The sequence below is a fragment of the Mesoplodon densirostris genome, chromosome 4, assembly GCF_025265405.1.
Source record: "Mesoplodon densirostris isolate mMesDen1 chromosome 4, mMesDen1 primary haplotype, whole genome shotgun sequence".
Lineage (NCBI taxonomy): Eukaryota > Metazoa > Chordata > Mammalia > Artiodactyla > Ziphiidae > Mesoplodon > Mesoplodon densirostris.
The window spans coordinates 23,666,399-23,687,224 of record NC_082664.1 but is presented as its reverse complement, the minus strand read 5'-3'; the positions used below and the strand labels follow the sequence as shown (position 1 = coordinate 23,687,224).

Sequence of the window (20,826 nt, the reverse complement as noted above, 5' to 3'; positions counted from 1 at the left end):
GCAGATAAAGTCTGCATTTGTCCACATTTAAAACTAGGAAATTCAATCAAAGCAACTCTCTTTTCCATGGACTCTAACCTCACCAACTCTAACACTTAGATATTTAAAACAGGGATGAGAAAAGAAATCTTTCTTCCACCTTCAATAGAACAGAATTTCAGTCGGGTCTTAGGGCCTTCCCAAGTGAGACTACCATCCAATTTCTAGTTGATTTTAAATAATCTAAACAGTCTTCACCTCAAAGAAGCAAAAATAGGGGAAGTCATGAACTAGAAGGGAAAATGAGATTAAGCAAAGGGACAATTTCCCTGAATAGCATGAATCCATAAGCAAGAATGTTCTAGGCCTCTAGAAGTCTAGAAGGTTCTTAGGACATGCCCCAGTATATTAAAAGTAGCTGTGATAAAATAAGCCTATGATGAAGCAGAACTGGGATATGGCCCTTAGACCAGGGTCTCCCCACAAACATCAGCTTTCAAACATCCCCAGAAATGAAAAAAAAAAGGCAGTTCCTTTGGTCAGAAGGTCTAACAGATGGTGACATAGAACAAAATACTGTCATTAGTCAAAATATGGATAAATTATACACTTATACTGTAAGGTAACAAATGTATAATATGTTGGGTGAAGAAAAATGGAAATCATGCTTGTAAAGGCATGACTTATTAATAACAAAGCACTTTTGATCAGACCAGAGCTTATGTTAATGAGGTGGCTTAGGGTGGGGCCCCCAGATAGCCTCTGTAAGGGGCTGATCATTAGAGAGTTGAAACTTACAATCCTACTCATCAACCTCTAAGAAGGGGGATGGGGGACAGGCAGGGGAGGACTGAAGATTAAACGCTATAAAGACTCCTGAACAATGAGATACGATGAGCTTCCAGATTGGTGAATACATCCACATGCCAAAAGGGTGATGCACCCAAAATTCCAGAGACAGAAGTTCCAGTACTAAAGAGCCTTTGGGACCTTGCCCTATATACCTCTTCATATGGCTGTTCATATGTGTCCTTTATAATAAAGTAATAATAGTAAGTCAAGTATTTCCCTGAAATCTGTGAGCCATTATAGCAAATTAATGAACTATGGGAACCCCAATTTGAAGCCAGCTCAGATAGAAGTGTAGGCAACCTAGGGACTCAATACCTGTGACTGGCATCTGAAGGTGGGGGAGGGGGAGTCTTGTGGGACTGAGACCTTAAACTGCAGGATCTGCACTAACACTGGGTAGTTAGTATTAGACCTGTAATTAAGTTGTAGGGCACCCAGTTGGTGAATGCAAAAAATTGAAAAATTACTTGATGTGGAAAACTCAAACTTTTGGAGTCAAAAATGTTATGAGCAGAAACAGATCTTAATAGTAGGTATTTCACAGGAAGGGCAGGCCACTAGGATTTTTCATCTTCTCAGCTCTGATTTGCACAAGCTAAATTCTTGGTAACTGCAACAGAAATACTGGGAACTCCCTCCTCCACCAACTCTCCACTAATAGGGTGGTCACTCTACTGCAGACAAAGCAAGCTAAGAACACTGAAGTCTCAACTGTAATTTCCCCAGATTGTTTATAAGACTTCAGTTATGAATATAACTTATGAATAGATATTTTTTAAATCTTCAACAAAATACTAGCAACCAGAATCCAGAAACATATAAAAAGGTTTTTACAGCATAATCAAGTGGGATTTATCCCAAGAATGCAAGGCTGCATTAATATCTGAAAATTAATTAATGTAATATGCTGTATTAGTAAGAATTAGGGACATAAAGCCACATGATCATATCAAAAGCTGCAGAGAAATCATATGATGAAATTCAACACCCATTCAACACCCATTCACGATGGAGACACTCAACAAACTAGGAATAGAAGGGAGCTTTCTCAACCTGATAAAAGACATCTATAAAAAACCCACAACTACTATCATACTTAATGGTAAAAGACAATGCTTTCTCCCTAAGATCAGAAACAAGAAAAGAATATCTGCTCTCACCACTTCTATTCAACACTGTATTAGGAGGTCATGGCAGGGCAATTTTGCAAGAAAATGTAACAAAATAGGTCCACATTGAAAAAAAAAGAAGTAAACATATTTGCATCTTTTTGCAGATAACATGCCCCTATATAAGAAAATCCTAATGATTTCACTAAAAACATATAAGAATAAAATAGTTCAGCAATGTTGTAGTATATAAGGTCAATATACATAAATCAATTGTATTTCTATATACTTGAATGATCAATCCAAAAATAAAGTTAAAAGTCAACTGTATGTACAATAGCATCAAAAGGATAATATACTTAATAATACACCTTTAAAAAGAACTGCAAAACATACTCTGAAAATATCTGAAAGAAAAATAACTCTACAAAACGCTGTGGAAAAAAACTTTTAAATACCTAAATAAATGGGACCATATCCCATGTACAAAGATCAGAAGACTCAATATAGTTTAGACAAAAATACTCCCCAAACATCCTACAGATTCAATGCAACTCCAATCAAAATCCCAGCTGGTTTTTGGAGAAATTGACAAGTTGATCCTAAATTTCATATGGACATTCAAGGGACCCAGAATAGTCAAATAAAGTGTTGAAAAATAAGAACAAAGTTGGAGGATTCACTCTTACCCATTTCAAAGCTTACTACAGAGCTACTGTAATCAAAACAGTGTGGTACTGGCATAGGATAGACATATAGATCAATGAAATAGAATTGAGAGTCCAAAAATTAAATTATGCATATATGGTCAACTGACTTTCAACAAGGGTGCCAAAACAATCTGATGAGGAAAGAATAGTCTATTCAACCAGTGGGGCTGGGACAACTGAATAGTCACATGTAAAAGAATAGAGTTGAACCCATACCTCATACCACATAAAAAAATTAACTCAAAATGGATCAAAGACCACATGTAAAAGAATAGAGTTGAACTCATACCTCATATCACATAAAAAATTAACTCAAAATGGATCAAAGACCTAAATGTAATTGCTAAAAATATGGCTACAAAATAAAATAAAATAACTAACTAACTAAATAAATAAAAATATAAGACTCCTAGAAGAAAACAGGCAGAAGTCTTTGTGACTTTGGTTTGGCAATCATTTCTTAGACATTACACCAAAAGCACAAGTAACCAAAGAAAAAAGCTGATAAGCTGGACTTAATCAAAATGTAAAATATTATGCTTCAATGGTCACAATTAACAAAGTGAAAAGACAACTCACTGAACAGGAGAGAATATTTATAGATCACATATCTGAGAAAGGACTTGTATCTAGGATAATAAAGAACTCAAATAATAAATTAAAAGATAACAAATTGAGCAAAAGATCAAAATAGACATTTCTCCAAAGAAGATATATGAATAGCCAATAACCACATGAAAAGATGCTCAACATCACTAGCCATCAGGGAAATGCAAATCAAAACTACAATAGAATTCCATTTCACACCCAGCAGGATAGCTATAATCAAAAAAGAAACCAGATGATAACAACTGTTAGTGTGTATACAGAGAAATTAAAATTCTCATATACTGACAATAGGAATGTACAACGGTGTAGTCACCTTGGAAAAACAATCTGGACTTTCTTCAAAAGCTTAAACATAATTACCATATAACCCAGCAATTCTCTCCTAGGTATGTACCTATGAGAAATGAAAACACATGTTCACGCAAAAAACTTGTACTCAAATGTTCATAGCAGCACTATTCATGACAGGCAAGAAATAAAAATAATAGAAATGAACATCAACTGGTAAATGAATGTGGTATATCCATACAGTGGACAGTTATTTAGCAAGAAGAAGTAAAGTAATGATACATACTACAACACAGATGAACCTTGATAATATTCTGCTAAATGAAAGAAGTCAATCATAAAGGATTGCATATTTTATGATTCCATTCATAAGAAATGTCTAGAACAGACAAATCTATAGAGATAAAAGCAGATTACTTGTTGACTAGTGCTACAGGAAGGGTGGGATGGGCAGATAAGGATGTGATGGCTAATAGTCCAGATTGTCTTTTTGGGGTGATAAAAATGTCCTAAAATTCATGTAATGATGGCTGCACATCTCTGTGAATATACTAAAAACTACTGAATGGTAACTCTAAATAGGTCAAATGTATGGTACATGAATTATATATCAACTTAGCTGTTATGTAACAAAAGAAAGAGAGAGAGAAAGAGGGAGGAAGGGAGGAAGGGAGGGAGGGAGAGAGGGAGGAAGGGAGGGAGGAAGGAAGGAAGGAAGGGGAAAGTAAAAGGGGATAGATCAACAAAGCTAAAATTAAACCTCCCTGCAGAGGTGAGACCTGGCTGACCTGGCTTTAGTACTTCCTATACAATTTGTAGGTCCCTGTCTTGTCTATATGTCACTAGATAAATACAGGAAGTCCTCAACTTAAATTAGGATGTGAACTTCCAATTATGACTACAGAAATTTAATTAAGTCTGCTTCATTTCCCAATATCAACCTTGAAATACTATTGCAAACAGAAAAAGAGAAAAAAACTTCCATAGCACAGAAAACATGGTCAATTCTGCCAGATTAAAGGAGCACTTTCTACTATAACATTCCACTAATACATTTAGGAAGAAAACACGGGGAGGGTGAGGGATATACCATCATCCCCATCTAACCACAATATGAGAGACAAGGATGTGAATTGGACTGTTGTTTAGAAAGCATACTCTCTATATAGAATGGAGCAAATATGGGAGGCTGGAAGTCAGGAGGCTGTTACAATATTCCAAACAAGTGAAAATGGTAAGGGTTGAGCCAAAATGTATGTATTTGGACTTAAATGTGAGGGGTGAAGGAAGAGAAAGGAATCAGTATTGATGGTCAATTTTTAGCTTAAACTGAAACAGGAAACCTAGAAGAAGCAATGATTTAGGGGTTAAGAAGTTAACATTAGGATGAAACATATAGAAGTTGTTAGGAACAAAAGATACAGAAGCACAGATGACTAATTGGATATCCAATTATATATATAGCTCTAAAGCTCAAGAGATATGGTCAAGAGATACAAACTAAAGAATCAACAGCCTAAAGGAAGTTAACGGCATAGGAAGAGATAAAATAGCTCATAAAGAATATCTACAGAGAAAATAGAAGAGGGTTTAGAAGAGATAAACACAAGAGAATTTCAAAATAAAATGGAGATGTAGATAGAAAGTTGGGAGGAAAATACAAGAGTCTGGGGCGATAGAACCCCAAAGGAAGAAAATACTACAACAAGGTGGATATCCTCAATGTCAAAGACTCAAAAGGAAGGGACAGGTATATCTAAAAATATACATTTTTGTCAAAAATAACTGCAGCTCAGCCCATTAGACCAAAATAGGACTGAAAGCATGAACACCAAACTGTTTATGGTGATTATGCCTTTATACCTACAAAAGATGAGTGTAAATATCGAAATTTTATTCTCAATACTGCTATATTTGTTACTGTTTATTTCTCCATTTAGCTATGTTAGTTTTTCCTTTAAATATTTAGGCGCTCCAACATTGGGCACATATCTACAATTGTTCTCTCTTCTTGTATTGATTCCTTTATAATGACCTTCTTTGTCTCTTTTTATCATTTTTTGTTTACAGTCTATTTTGTCTGATATAACTAGAGCTACCTTTGCTTTTTTCATTTTCTCTTTTTTGCGGGGGTGGGGGGTGGGTTACCATTTGCCTGAAATGTCTTTTTCCATCCCTTCACTTTCAATCTATGTGTACCTTTAAGGCTAAAGTAAGTCTTTAATAGGCAGCATATTGTTGGATCTTGTTTTTTCCTATCCATTTGGCTATTCTATGTCTTTTAATTAGAGAATTTAATCCATTTACATTTAAAGTAATTATTGATAGGTAAGGGCTTACTATTGTCATTTTGTTCATTGTTTCCTGGATGTTTTGTAGGTTCCTTGTTCTTTGATTCTTATTCTGCTGTCTTTTTTGTGTGTGTTTTGTTGTCTTCTGGTATCAATATGCTTTGACTTCTTTATCATGTTTTTTTTATGTAATTATTATAGGATTTCCCCTTGTGGTTACCATGAGGCTCACATAAAATATCTTAAATGTGTATCACCCTATTTTCAACTGGTAACAACTTAACTTCAGTAGAATTCATAAACTTTACACTTTTACTTCTCTTCCCTCTCACATTTTAGGTTATTGCTGTTACAATTTACATTTTTCAAAAAAATTCTTTAACTAAGATTGTATGGCTATATGTATGTGTGTTAAGTTAGTTACAATCTCCAAAATGAGAATGTATTCAATGCACTAAATAATAAAAATTATTCTAGACAATTATTCAGTAATTTTGATACAGGTCAGTTAGAAAATGATTCTAAAACATTACTACTTAAGTCATTAATTTATTAATTGATATTAACTAGTCAAAATAAGGAAAAGCCTATGCTATCACTGCTTCTATATTAAAACTACAATCTGAATCTGTAGACCACACCTTCTATTAACCTCATCAATCTTTGCCAGTTCCTCAAGAAAAATAAATAAAATGAAAAGCCCTGGTGATTATCATATTATTATTGTTATGATGCAAGGAAACAAGGGAAAGGTTAGATGTATAGTTTCTGGAAAAGATATATTTTCAAAAATGTCTTTTTGCTGTTTATTTGGCACCTCAAACACACACACATCTTTATTCTTGTATGTTAAAGAATTTAATATAATAAACCCTCAACACATTTTTCAAGAATTTTATATTCTTCGATTAAAATCTCCTAGGCAGTTTCCAAAACAACCAACATACGCGCATGTGCACACACATCCACATGCACATTACAGCTAGTTTTGCACATCGTGAGGCCCTGACACACGTAATTAAATGAACAATTAGATGCTGTTAATTTTTTGGGGAAAGACGTAGCACCTTGCATCTAAGTAATAAAATAGAAAAAGAGAATGGTATCTTGAAAACAGAAAAAAATCCAAAGTTCTTTTAGTTTTAATATATTAAGAAAGCTTAATTAATATTCAAAAGTAACACATTTAGGACCTGAACACTATCAATTTGAATTATAAAAAATACAATCACAAAGAAGAAGGGCTGAAAGGATGTACATACAAAAGCCCTGATAACACTATGCCATGTAGGCATGGTCCTAAACAGCAGCTTTCAGATGCCAATCCCCTCAGGATTAGTCTAAGATCAGATAATTAATATTATCACAGATGGCTAGGTATTAGAATATAAATTGATGTATTAGTATGTTGGAGACAATTAAATGAAATAACCTTGACATACAGAAGAAATACATACATGCAAGATGAAATCTGAAACAGATTAACCAGAAGGAATGCACTTAAAAAAATCAAATATGGATTGATAAAAGGTATGAGGTTCACAGTTGACCATAAAAATCCTTGTGAGGAAAGAGTAAAAGGAGTCAGATTATTCAACCTCTTATTTACAGGAAGACCAACAAGTTCTAGGACCAAGTCGCTATTAGATAATATTATCGGAGTTAATTTCATTGGTTTACATCAGAGACATCAAATGTACATGCTAAAGGTGCCACATAGGAAACATCTGTAAAGGTACATAGAAAATATGTTCTCTTTTGTTTTTCTTGAAAAGTTCAATTCAGGCTACTATGTTACTATTTACCATTTTGAACCATGCATGGATACAAGAGATAAATCCACTTCTCTTCAATCGACTTCCAAAAAAATAATGTGCAAGCCTAAAGATAAAATCAAGTAATACTTTTCTTCCATATTGGGAGTCAACAGAAAATGATGGTGATTATGTCAAACGATAGCTAACTATATTAAGAAAGCTTAATGAACAGTCAAAAGTAACACATTTAGGACCTGAACATTATCAGTTTCGACTATAAAAATGCAACCACAAAAAAGGGCAAGAAGGGCACCACATCTAATGTGGTGTCATGTCCATGGTTCTTCTTAACTCTGTTTTCTACCACAACGGAATGAAACCCTAGCGTTATCAGATCCTCTGATATCTCAAATGGAAAACAATTTCATGTTGTAATAATGCACTTAATTGATTTTTTTTAAAAATGTTCATTACCAAATCAATTTTTTTTAACTCATGTGGTCCAAACAAAATGAGTCCCTGGGGATCACCAGCTTCAATCATCCCGTTTAATCTGTTCTTTCCCAATGATTTAATGGCAAATTTAGAAAATACCTTCACATTTCTTTTTCATAATGCTTTCCTACTTATTCCATCCCAGTCTTTGGCCCGTGTTCACTACCATTGCTAAGAGATGATAATAAAAAAACAATTCTGTTTTGTCATAACAATAATCCTACTGCTTCTGATAAAAACAAAACAATAACAAAAAATTATTTGCAACAAAGCATTAATCAGGTTTGATCTGTGTTATGGACTGAATTACATCCCTCTCAAAATCATATGTTAAAGCCCTAACTCTCAGTGTGACTGAATTTGGACACAGGGCCTTTAGGGAAGTAATTAACGTTAAATGAGGCCATAAGGGTAGGGCCCTAATCCTATAGGGTTAGTGTCCTTATAAGAAGAGACTCTCTCTGACTCCTAACCTTCAACTCCTCCAACCATAGCGCCAGCCCCCACATGAGAGGTGGCCGTCTACAAGGCAAGGAGAAGTCTCATCAGAAACCAACCCTGGCAACGTGATCTTTGACTTCTAGGCTCCAGAGCTGTGAGAAAATAAATACCTGTTGTTTAAGCTACCCAGTTTTGTTATGGCAGCCCTAGCAAACTAATACAGTATGACCTATGGCTCCAGTTAATTCCCATTGAGCCTTTATTCCATTGCCATACAAAATTAAAAATAGGTCATAGTTAGATGCTTGATATGAATTGAATAAGTATGCAGAATATATTATTAATCCTATGAAACAAATTAACTTATGGAAATTTAATCAACCAATAATCAATTAAGAGAATCAGAGTCTGTTAGAGAAACACCCGTTATCTATCATTCATTAAGTATCTTGGAGAAACAGCTTGGAACACAGTACAGGAATAACTTTACCAATTCCAAACAATAATTAGCTGACAAGGTTATTAATCACAGTGCAAACACCATTCTATTAACCACTCACAAGAGCATCTTACAGATTACATAATAGGCTCATTATTTTAACTACATCAACAAGTATTGCTAAGTAAACCAAAATAGGGAAAGAATTTCTAAATAAGGTAGTTTTTTACCTTCTTAGTTGACAGCTTGCAACTAGGTGGGGATATTCTGAAGTATCTAGTAAAACAATCAAAATGATCTTTTTAATCTGTAAGAATCCTCTAATGAGATTCACTGGAATAATATACCGAAAGTCACTAAGGAGTGACTCAAAGCTAAAAACCAAGGAAAACAGAAAATTCAAATAAAAGATTATAGTTGATAGAGTTAGCAATAATATCAGGAACCATAATTTTGCTGCTTTTAACTACAATGCTTCCTTCACCAAAACTCTAAAAACAATTTTGAGACAAAATGCTTATGTAAGAACCGGAGATAAAGAGGATGGCAATTTTTTAAAATGTGCTAGATCACCAAAACAAGAATTAAACCAGAACTGCAAAATTCAAATCTAAATCAACATCAAAATATAATTCTTTAAATAATACTTTCTCCAATTTTCTGCTTGGTTTGAAAATAATCTGGAAGAAATATACCCATAATCATAGTACATATTAAACGATACAAAATGCTTCCTCCAATTAAGCTGAGTGTGTTCCCTGTATACTACCTAAGGATATTTCCACCACATGAATGAATATACCTGAGTATTTGTATCACATTTTGATGTCTACACTGGAATGATAAAATACTAGATGGTCATTTGCATTCTTCAACAAGAATTAAATACAGTAGGTCTAATACTTCTCACACAATAACTGTTTTTAAAAAATCCACATCACTAAAAAGACAATATTCATAAATGTAAGGTTTATATTCAAGTGTAGGTCACACAATCAGTAGAAAAAAACAATGGCACAGAGTTCAGAGATCCAGGTTCCCAAACCCTTCTCAGAAACTAGTTTTATGTCCTTAGATAAAACTCAAAACTCCCAGGACCCGTTTCTCATCTACAAAATGAGAAAGTCAAACTTCACAATCTCTAACGCTGCTTCAGTTATAATATTTCAAAAACAGTAGGGAAAAGCAAATGCTTGTCAACGCGTGAAACATGTTATACTGATACTATAAAAAGTGTGACTCTTTTGGATGATACCAAATAGGATAATATAGGAAAATCCCCATATAACTTGGAAGTATATTTCTTATTTATATAATCTTAAAATTTACAGTACTGATCAAAGAAAACCAATATGTGAGAACTGACATATTTACTGAAATCTAATCTGCTTGCTATTTATTCATTGGTGATACTTAAGCTGAGGAGGTAACCTGAGTAGGAAAATGCAGCAAGCCTAATTACTCTCTAAAAAAAAAAATATTTATTGAGCATGTAGCCAAGCCTGTGGTAAGCACTAAAGATGCAATAGGAACAGGATAGACACAGGTCTCCCCTCCTAATGCTTACAGATTAAAGAAAGAGGAGAAGAGTAAATGGGAGTTTCAATACAGTGGGATAAAGGCCAAGAAGGAAAAGATCTTTAGAGCCAAAGAAGCATATAAATTCTCCTAAGATACACCTTTATGCATCTTAAGAGTGTAATTAATGCCAGACTCCCAGAATTAAATGTGCTCTCTAAACAAAAGAGTACTGAGCCTCCTGCATTTGTGCTGAAGAGCAGTTGACATCAGCTTTTTTATTCACTATCATAAAATGATAAGTTAAGATCTGGGATCAAGAGTGATGCTTGCTCGTATTGTGGTTCCATCCTGAAAGTGAATGCCTGATGGCTCTAGATTTGATGATTTGTGCCTACTTTCTCACTGCAAGTGTCTTTGCTACTTCTCATTTCTCTCCATGATTTGAACCTAAACTCTGCTCTATGCCTTTGTCCCTGCTTCTCTTTAGGCATTCCTGTCCAAATGGAACTTTCTGGATATCAATCCCTGTGGTGGAAACTCTTCCAATACTTCTGCTAGCTTGCCTACCTAGGACCCTGCATGTCTGTCTATTCCAATAGTAACCTTTGACTGTAGTCTTCTAGTTTAAATGGAAAATCTTGAACACCTCCTCCTCCATCAGCCTCTGACATAACATTAAACATCACTTGCATATTGTCACCAAAATGTTTCTTCAGTCTGTCCCTTCCTCTGAATCTCTACAATTTCCTAAATTCAAACTTTCACCCTACCTCCACCAGAGTCCTGGGTCTCACTCGAAGACCTCTTAACTGGTGTTCCTGCCTTTGGGCTTCCCACCTCTAATCTACCTTTCACATCACTATCAGCATGATGCTTCTAAACTATGAATACAAACATTTCACTCTCCTGTTCAAAACTCCTTCATGATTCCCCACTAAATGCAGAGCTGACCCAACCTTTGAAAATGGCATACGATGCTCTTCTTGACGGATCTAATCTCTCCCTCCTTCTGGAGCCTCATCCCTGACATTCCCTGACTCACATTTCCATACTGTATGTAGTATTGCCAAATCACTTGGGGTTTCTTTTGCATTTATCACACTGTTTCTCTTCCAGGCCATTTCTACAATTGTTTACTCTGTATGCATGTTCTTTCCTCTTTACCTGGCTGGCTTCAAGATTTAACTGCGACATCAGCCTCCAAGGCAGCTTTTACATACCTCTGTTACAGCTCTTACATATAATGTTGAAATTATCTACATAGTGTCGACTTTTCTAGAGGAAACATGTTCCTCAAGAGGAAGGATCATTTCTTAATTCATTCGTTATATCCACAGCACGTAATATAACATTGGGGCATAGTAGCTACTTAGAAAATTCTCTGCTAAACTGAATAAAATTTGGCCTCTACATGCCTTGTCAGGATTTATGACAAACACAAATCCTTTATCTATGGGAACTCTTGCATAATTTAATGACCACCTCAACACTCTTCCTCCCTTCAGTGTATTATTCTTACCCTTCATTGGTCATTTTATCTATGAACCTGGTCCAACTCTTAGTTGGGCTTCATGTTTATGTTATGTCACCAATGCCAACCAAGCAACAGTGACACAATTCCCACCCAGTCCCTTAGTTCTTCTAGAATTAACACTAAAAGAAATTCATTTGGCAGATTTATGAAAACAATTACCAAATGCAATCAGAGGTCCTTCTAATACAGCAAGATGTCAGCATGGTCTAGCTGAATAGCAATTCTACTTTCCATATAGTTTTTGTCCTTTGATGTCAGATCTTATCTTCAATACTTATAGAGCTGTCCAGTCATAGTTCACGGGAATTACAGTATTGCAGCCCATGAATAACCTAAGCCATCTTTCTAGTAAATAGAGTCAATTCCTCCTTAGTCAGTTGGTCAGCGTAGTATTGCTTATCATGACCCTTTTACACTGTAGAGGAACAGTTGCCTCATGCAGTATTAAAACTTGTCTGATTGGAAGTTCAATCCCATTAAATGATAAGGGAAAACGGCTCACTCGCTCCCAAATTAAAGAGCTATGATTAAGAGTCATCTCTGGCTCTCATAGTTTAACTGAACAACAGCAGTGAAAGCTTTCTGTTCAGAAATGATAAAGATTTTAACTTGAAAGAAAATTCCAAGTACATTGCTCTGTTGTCAGAATTGTGGAGTTGGGAAAAAAAGAGAAATGCTTTGTTAATGTACAACAAGTTTCTAGCTAAAAAATTCTGAGACAGCAAAACATGTCTATTCTAAATTTACTATACAGGTAGCATAAATACAAATTTGCATTTGGTTCTATCAAAAATGGTTAGGTATGCACAGGATCACTGTATTTAAAGTAGGAGAGAAAATTTTATAAGGTTGAGTAAATTTCAATGTTCAATCATAATACTGTTAGTTTCTTATTAAGAATTTTTTTTAAAGAGGCTTTTCTAATGAATATCTGGTATTTTCAAAAGTGAACTCTGTCTTTGCACCACCTCCCACCTGTACCTTACACAAATCTCAGGGCCTTATCTGTGTTGACTCAAATATTCATCTTCTTGCCACTGGTATACTTAGCCAATTAGAGTACTTCTACATATTTTGTGTATGACTAAGTTTAAACATTGTATTTTTGCAGAAGCCTTCTGTGACATGCTGGCAGTGTCATACTCTCCCATCCTCCCAACATGAACACTATAGTTCTTCCTTTTTCTGTGTTCCTTTGTCAATGTTTACATATTTCTATAACAATGTAAAACACTTTAAGGTTTTCTAAAATTTGTTTACATATACATTTTCCCTATTAACTTTCACAGCTTGCTAACACTTACTTAACATCCCCAATGTCTGTATACAAAAAAGTACTCAATCAACAAATCTTGGCTGAATGAACAAAGACTTTAAATGGTAATACAAATAATAATAAGAATGTTAATTGTGAATCTGACATGGCATGTAATACATTTTCCTACTCTTTATATGGCACTGAGAAAGTCATATACCTTCTCAGAAACCTCACTTTGCTCATATTTTTAAATAAGGATATTGTACAAACTTAACGGTTCTTTCTTGCAACAAAATCCTAAGTTGGGCCACAATTGGTGAGGTTTATAGTACAGTTGGTTTTCTTATAGAATTTAAATGTGATGGAAGATTTTAGTAACTTAAAGCTGAAAAAAACTATTCTAAAAAGGAATGCAAGTGCTTAAGTATTGATAATTGAATAAACAGGTATCAACATCTTATATGGTCGTAACTCTCTATATATTTAAATTAGTGAATTTCCAAGTTGATTTCATCTATGAAGATAGCTGATAACTATCCCACAGTGTAGAAGAATCTTTTTTGCTAAAATGAGCAAATTGCTCAATTTATTTATTTTTGGTTACCTTCCACTAAATTTAAATCATATGCCAAAGAATCATGAAGCAGTAAAGTTATCTTCAGAACACAAAGTTTACCCCTCCCATTTTGTAAATGAGAAAACAAGACACCCAGAGAGATGAATGATTTGCTTGAGCCACAGAGATTTGGCAGGCTTTGAGCTAACCCTCCAGAATCAGAATATAAGTATATATGTGTAAATGAAGGTTGGTTACAGTTGCCCTGACCTTTGTGCACCTCCAGAGACAAGGCCTATCCCAAGGAAAAGGCAGAGGAATTTGTCTCTCCGACAGTCTAATTTTGATATTTCAACAGTTTTACTTACTGTCATTTATTCTCTCATTCCATGCCTATATATTTAAGCTAAATTTTAAATGTTAAACTAAAAGAACATGGAAGTTTCTGGATTGCATTACAATGAGATCTTTCCCAGCAATGAAGTATTATGCTTTCATATGCTCAGTTATATGTCAAAATATATGACTAGCCCAAATAGGATGCCTTGAAGGTCATAAAAATTATGAAAACTTTAGGATTCAAAGATTAATTACCTTGCTTTCTGCTAACCAGCGATGTGGGTCATAATTAATAACAGGACCAGATGAAAAAACCTACAAAAAAGAGGAAATCGTCTATTAGAAGTCGATTTTTCTCTGAAGTGAACTTACATAAATGAAAATTCTTCACCATTACATCCAAAAGTTTAGTCTCTAAACATGGGTTTAAAAAGAAGAAAATTCATACCAAGTATGAAACCAATTCCAAACCATTATTTATTTAACATGCCTATTTATGTAAGCATGTATATATGTATCCATGTATGTATGTATTGACAGTAAATATTTAGCTCACATAGAGAGACATGAATCACCTTTCAAGTGCTATTACTGCTTGAATCACTGAGTCTGATTCCATGGAGTTCTGCATGGCAAGCAGCCTCATTTAAACCAATTTATTTCATTTGTGTTTGTTTCTTTTCCTCAGTTTTGTTCCAGGTAATGTATTTCACAGTGAGTTAGATGTAATTACATAGAAACCTAATTCTTTGTCTCATTTTTCCTTCTTTAATTTTATACTATGTGGGCCATTTTGTCTCATTAATGGTTGTGCAGAACTGACAGAACCTAATCAATATGACTTCATACCAACATTGCTTTGTAATTCATGATGGTAACAAAATTCTACAATAAATAGGTTGTCTACACCAGCTGCTCTGATTTCCTTCACACCAACTCATTTATAAAATCCCTTGTCCTCTGGTTCTGCCTTATTACTGATAAAACTACACTCAAAGGTTGTCAATGACTTCCTAATTTTAAACACAAGTTCTTCTCAATGCCTACCTTCTTTGAACTCTGTGCTACCTATGATATTTTTGCATCACTTTTTCCTAGAAATTTTCTGCTTAAAAATATCTTATCCCTTTGCAAGAGATGTCTATTCCTATTCTCAAATACTTCCATACTTCTTAATGTGTGTGCACATCATTCCCCTAAGGAATATCATTAGGTAATTCATTTAGACATATGATGAATGCATAATGAGTGCTGACCATGTGCCATATACAAGAGTGTTATATTCTTATATCCAACCTTTCCCTCATCCATGTTTCTCATTATCTAAATCTCACTCAACTCTTGTGCCTTGCCTGCCTTTTCAGTGAGATTTCCCTTAATCACTCTAGTCCATAGTGTTTTCTTCCTCTTCTACCTCTGTACCATGTTGAATATTTGTAAACATCAATTTGTCATTGATTATGATGTTTTTATTATTCTTTTTCATTGATCTATGTCATAGTCTCAAGTCTTCAGTGACCTAACGTATAGTGCTCAAGATTAAAGACCAAAATAATTTGAGATAAGTACAATGTTCATATTTTGTGACTTGCTTTACAAATTTATATATAGTTTAGTGTTTAACAACAGTCACTCAATCACTTATAAGTGGTGTGACTTAATTCATCTAAGCTGTAGGTTACCATCTGTAAAGTGAGTAAACTACCTCCTCAGGTCAAGGTATAAATTAAATAAAATGGGTGTTAGCCTGGTGTCAGGCATACAGAACACCATTATCACTACTAACTGCATATCAAGATGTAAGCATCAATAAATACACTTCAAAGTATATGACAAGAGCACTGTAAGAGGCATTTGTCATAAAAAGATTAGAGAAACAGAAAGCATATAATGGTAATATGAGTATACTACAAAAAAAGCTCTACATAATAATGACAGCTATCTTTAGTTGAGTATCTACTAAGTGCAAGATACTTCACACTATGATGTGCACCTTCTATATCTATGTTTACTTTACCTTCATAATAACCCAACATATAAATGGGACATGAATTCTTAGAGAGAATAGAGATTACATAACTCATCCAAGGTCATATATTAACAATCTGAACCCACATCTGTCTTGGGCCAAAGCCTACCCTCTTCATGCTCCACAAACAAATGCTAAAACCAAGTGTTAGGGGAAAAGCTCTGGAATTATCAAAGATTGGTCAATGAAAATATTGTAACTTTAATTCAGACACTTTTCTAACTGCTTCATAATAGTGGTGGTTTTTAAGTGTCTAACCATAGGTTTTCAATCATTGCATGCATTTACTAATGTGGAATAAGTAATAAATATGGTACTGAAAAAAGAAAATATAATTAGAAATAATGCCAATATTCCCAAAGACTTTTCTCAGACTCATTTGCTGCATATCTATTATGCAATCCATTCCATAGACAGTCACTTTCTACATAAAATGGCTGAAAATTTAATGAGCAATATTTCAAAAATGAACAAATGACCAGGAATAATTGGAATTATTCCATTTTTGAAAACATTTTACAAGGACCACCTATCTCCCCTATATTTCTGAACTATAAAGCAAAGAATCAATTTTATTTTAATAAACACCTTGGTGATTTCTGTGAGGTGAGAGCAAGTGTTATGTTCTTGAATATTCCTCTTTTTTTTTTTTCAATTTTATAGGAATGAAACAACACAAGTTATTAATGGAAAGAGACCCACAATGAAAAAAAAAAGAATTCTTAAAAAATATTAATCGGTGGGAGGGAGACGCAAAAGGGAGGGGATATGGGAACATATGTATATGTATAACTGATTAAATTTGTAAAATAAAATTAAAAAAAAAAATCCATTCATCTGCTAAAAAAAAAAAAAAAAAAAAAAAAAAAAAAAAAATATTAATCGAATTTCCATTCTTTTAGATTTACTTTCCACCCATCACTAAGATTGAATTAGTATTTCTCTAGGGGAAGAGGTGTAAAGACCTATTACCACAGTCACTGCATTCTTGAAAGCCTATTAAAGAATAGGGTACTTTTTAGAATATTGGAAGGATAATTTGAACCTCATAAAGAAATAAAATATTTAAGCCATCTGCTATATGCACACTATGTTTTAGCCTGTAATTGGCCATAACAAGGTTTATATATCTTATAACACAATCCAAATGTTTCCATTTTTACATCACTACTTGACTGAAAACAAGCCATCCTGACACAAATTCTTAAATACAGAATAAATACTGCATTTTTAACCTGTGCATCTCTGTGATTAAATTAGGATTTCAAGGCTTTAAATATATGTAAACAAGACAAGTCCTAAATAAAGCCTCATTTGACAGGGAAAAGAATAAACCAGCATTATAACAGGACTGAAAGTTGGTTTTCCCCTAAAGCCAATTACTTCTCATACTTGGCTCACAGTCCTCTCAAATTGACGTCTGAGCTTTTTAAAAAATGTATATAAAAATATAGATTGTAGAAATTCCATCAACTCCACCAAATTCTACCAGTGGAAATATTTCTTTTAAAGTTGAATCCTAAGGCACAAGTGTAGAATTATCATTTGATTTTCTTTAAAACATTACTTAAGAAAAAAAAAAAAAAGATGGGCAGGAAGAAAGGAACAGCAGGAAGAAAGAGGGGAAAGTACTTTAGGGAAGAGTATTTTTTTTAATTTATTTATTTATTTATTTAATTTTGGCTGAATTAGATCTTCGTTGCTGTGCGCGGGCTTTATCTAGTTGCCGCGAGCCAGGGCTACTCTTCGTTGTGGTGCATGGGCTTCTTACTGCGGTGGCTTCTCTTATTGCAGAGCACGTGCTCTAGGTGCGCAGGCTTCAGCAGTTGTGTCTCGCAGGCTCTAGAGCACAGGCTCAGTAGTTGTGGCACACGGGCTTAGCTGCTCCGCGGCATGTGGGATCTTCCCGGACCAGGGCTCAAACCCGCATCCCCTGCACTGGCAGGAGGATTCTTAACCACTGTGCCACCAGGAAAGTCCAAGGGAAGAATATTTTATATGAGAAAAAAGATGAATGACAAAATAATAAGAAACATCTGAAGAGGTTTAAAAAAACTTTATGCATAATACCATAATTTGAGTGCTGTCATATCATCAGATGAAATAAATACGGGGTAAACGATGGGCTAAATTATAATGTATTATGGTTATACCATATTAAAGCACTGCAATGCTCTTTGTATGTAACACAGCAGTACTAGAACCTAGAGTCAAAAGAGGTGCTTACCTTCAAGGAATTAAGAACTTCCATGATTAACATGTTTTTATTTATCATTTCACTAGGACTACACATTGAGTAGCAATAATCCATTTTAGAGACAGGAAAACGAAAGTAAATGTAATTTTTTTAAATAGGAAAGGCAAATAGCATAGTAGTTACTTGTTTAAGCTCCACAGTTGGACACCCGAGGTTTGAAGTCCTAGTTCTAGCTTTTGACTAGATATGTGGCCAGGGGCAAGTTACTTAACCCTTCCAAGCCTTGCTTTCCCTTGTCTAAAATGGATTTAATCTGAGTACCTAAAGGATAGGGTGGTTTCAGCAATTAAGGGAGAGAATGCATACACTGTACTTACTTACACGGTATCTGTAATACAACTAGTACTCAAAAGATGTTAGCCAGTAATATACTAACAACAACAAAAATGACCAGTGATAATAAAAAATTCAAAATCCAGGCTTCTTCACTCGAAGGATTTTGTTTTAGTCAGAACTGCTGCTTCCCTTGTAAGACATTTTCTTTTACAGAGTGAGATACAGGCAATTCAGTGGAATAACAGCATACTACCTCTTACCATGAATGTGCAATAGATAAAACAGCTCATTCTAAAAAATGCAAGATATTATTTTGTTTCATAAAACTCTCTGGAATAAAAATGTGACTACCATGTAACCATGCATTGAAATCTTCTTATAATTATATATTAGGAAACTAACTGAAAGGCACAATGAGAACTCATAATTACTTTCAATTTCTCCATTGAGTCCCTGGAGAAGGTTTTACAAGCTGCATCAATTTCCTTTCCTATCACACCAAGAATGGATTCCTGTTCAGTCTCCAGACAAAGAAGTTGATCCTTGAGCTGCAATCTGGCCTCTTCCATCCTCCTTGAGTGTTCTTCTTCATTGTTTATATGTTTTTCCTAAGGCATTGATAAGAAATAAAAACAGAAGTTAATTATTAAGTGGAGACAAGAAACACATGTAGTATCTGTACAACCAACTCAAAGAAGCGTATTAGAAAACAGCTTTCAATAAATATTAGTAAAACACTAGAAAAGGCAAAATGTCAAATAAGACAGTGCTTCATTTCAGGAGAAAAAAAAAGTGTTACTACTACCTTTATCTCATTAAAACAGTTTTTTAAATGTCTAAGTTTTCAAATGCAGTCACACTGCATAAATGCTTTGAGTCATGAAAATTTGATAGAAGGTGGAGGTACTTTTCAAGTAAGCAAATATACTTAATGAAAAGGGGTTTCTAAAGAACCCTTTAAGACAGGGGTCCCCAACCCCCAGGCCGCTACCGGTCCGCAGCCTGTTAGAAACCGGGCCGCACAGCAGGAGGTGAGCGGCGGGCGAGTGAGTGAAGCTTCAAGTGCCGCTCCCCATCGCTCACATTACCACCGGAACCATTCCCCCTGCCCCACATCTTGCACGAAACCAGTCCCTGGTGCCAAAAAGGTTGGGGACCGCTGCTTTAAGAGATTACAAGGACTTGGGGGCCCCCCTAGACAAAACAATTCTCAATCATTATGATTACACAATTTAATTCAAAATTTATTAGAGAAATTCAAGTGGTATTACACAAGGCTTGGAGGAAAATAACAGAATCACTAGAATTCTAAGTATAAACAGTGGACCAAAAAGTCATGATGGCTGGCTAGTTATGCCTACATAGTAGACTACATAGTAGCCTCCTCATCTTTACCTACCCTAGTAAATACAACACAAGCAGGAAGATGATATGGCCAATAAACCAGCTTGAATTTAAAATAACAAAGAATTTTTCAATGAAAAGTAGTCATGAAAAGCGGAATGGCATTCGAGCAGAATAATCATACATGATATTTCCTTGCAATTCAACTTACTTTAAAAAATGAAAGAAACACCCTCTGCGCAAAAGAATAGTGTCCTTTCACAACCTGTCTTCAGCCGTTCTGGAACTGGCAGCTCAGCTTTGTAAACATAGGAGCTGGATTTTCTTTTCTTTTTGGTACTACGATTTGAGTCATGTTTCAGCAGTAGAGTACATTAAGCTCACAAGAGACAAATGTGCACACTAGAATACCACTCAATTAACTATATTAGTTTACAGTGAGAACCATAACTGCCATATGGATCAGGATGTACGTATTGTTACGTACCTACCCACCTATACATCTTATCCTTCAAAGTTTATCCTTCAAGGCCCAGTCTCCTTTCTTTCCTGATCTCCCAATGCAGAATGTTTCCACAGTATATTATGTATTATGTAGTTTTTTTAAAAATTTACTAAGCTATAAGGTAATTATTTGGTCTTGCACCTGTCTGCCTTAATAAACTGATAATTTCAGGAGACCACAAAACATGTTTATAGTCATCTTTAAACTCCTCCACTTTGCTAAATAAGTGATTTAAAC

At 34.7% G+C, this 20,826-nt stretch overlaps 1 protein-coding gene across 3 annotated transcripts in view; it reads right to left on the bottom strand.

The window, feature by feature from the left end:
- Window positions 1–20,826, bottom strand: part of CEP128 (centrosomal protein 128) — a 448,858-nt gene that overhangs the window by 252,060 nt on the left and 175,972 nt on the right. For all 3 annotated transcript variants that reach the window (XM_060097969.1, XM_060097967.1, XM_060097968.1), the window contains 2 exons: window positions 19,172–19,348; window positions 14,434–14,493 (listed from right to left, as the gene is read on the bottom strand). In XM_060097969.1, coding sequence (XP_059953952.1) covers window positions 14,434–14,493; window positions 19,172–19,348 — 237 coding nt within the window. The remainder of the gene's footprint in view (window positions 1–14,433; window positions 14,494–19,171; window positions 19,349–20,826) is intronic.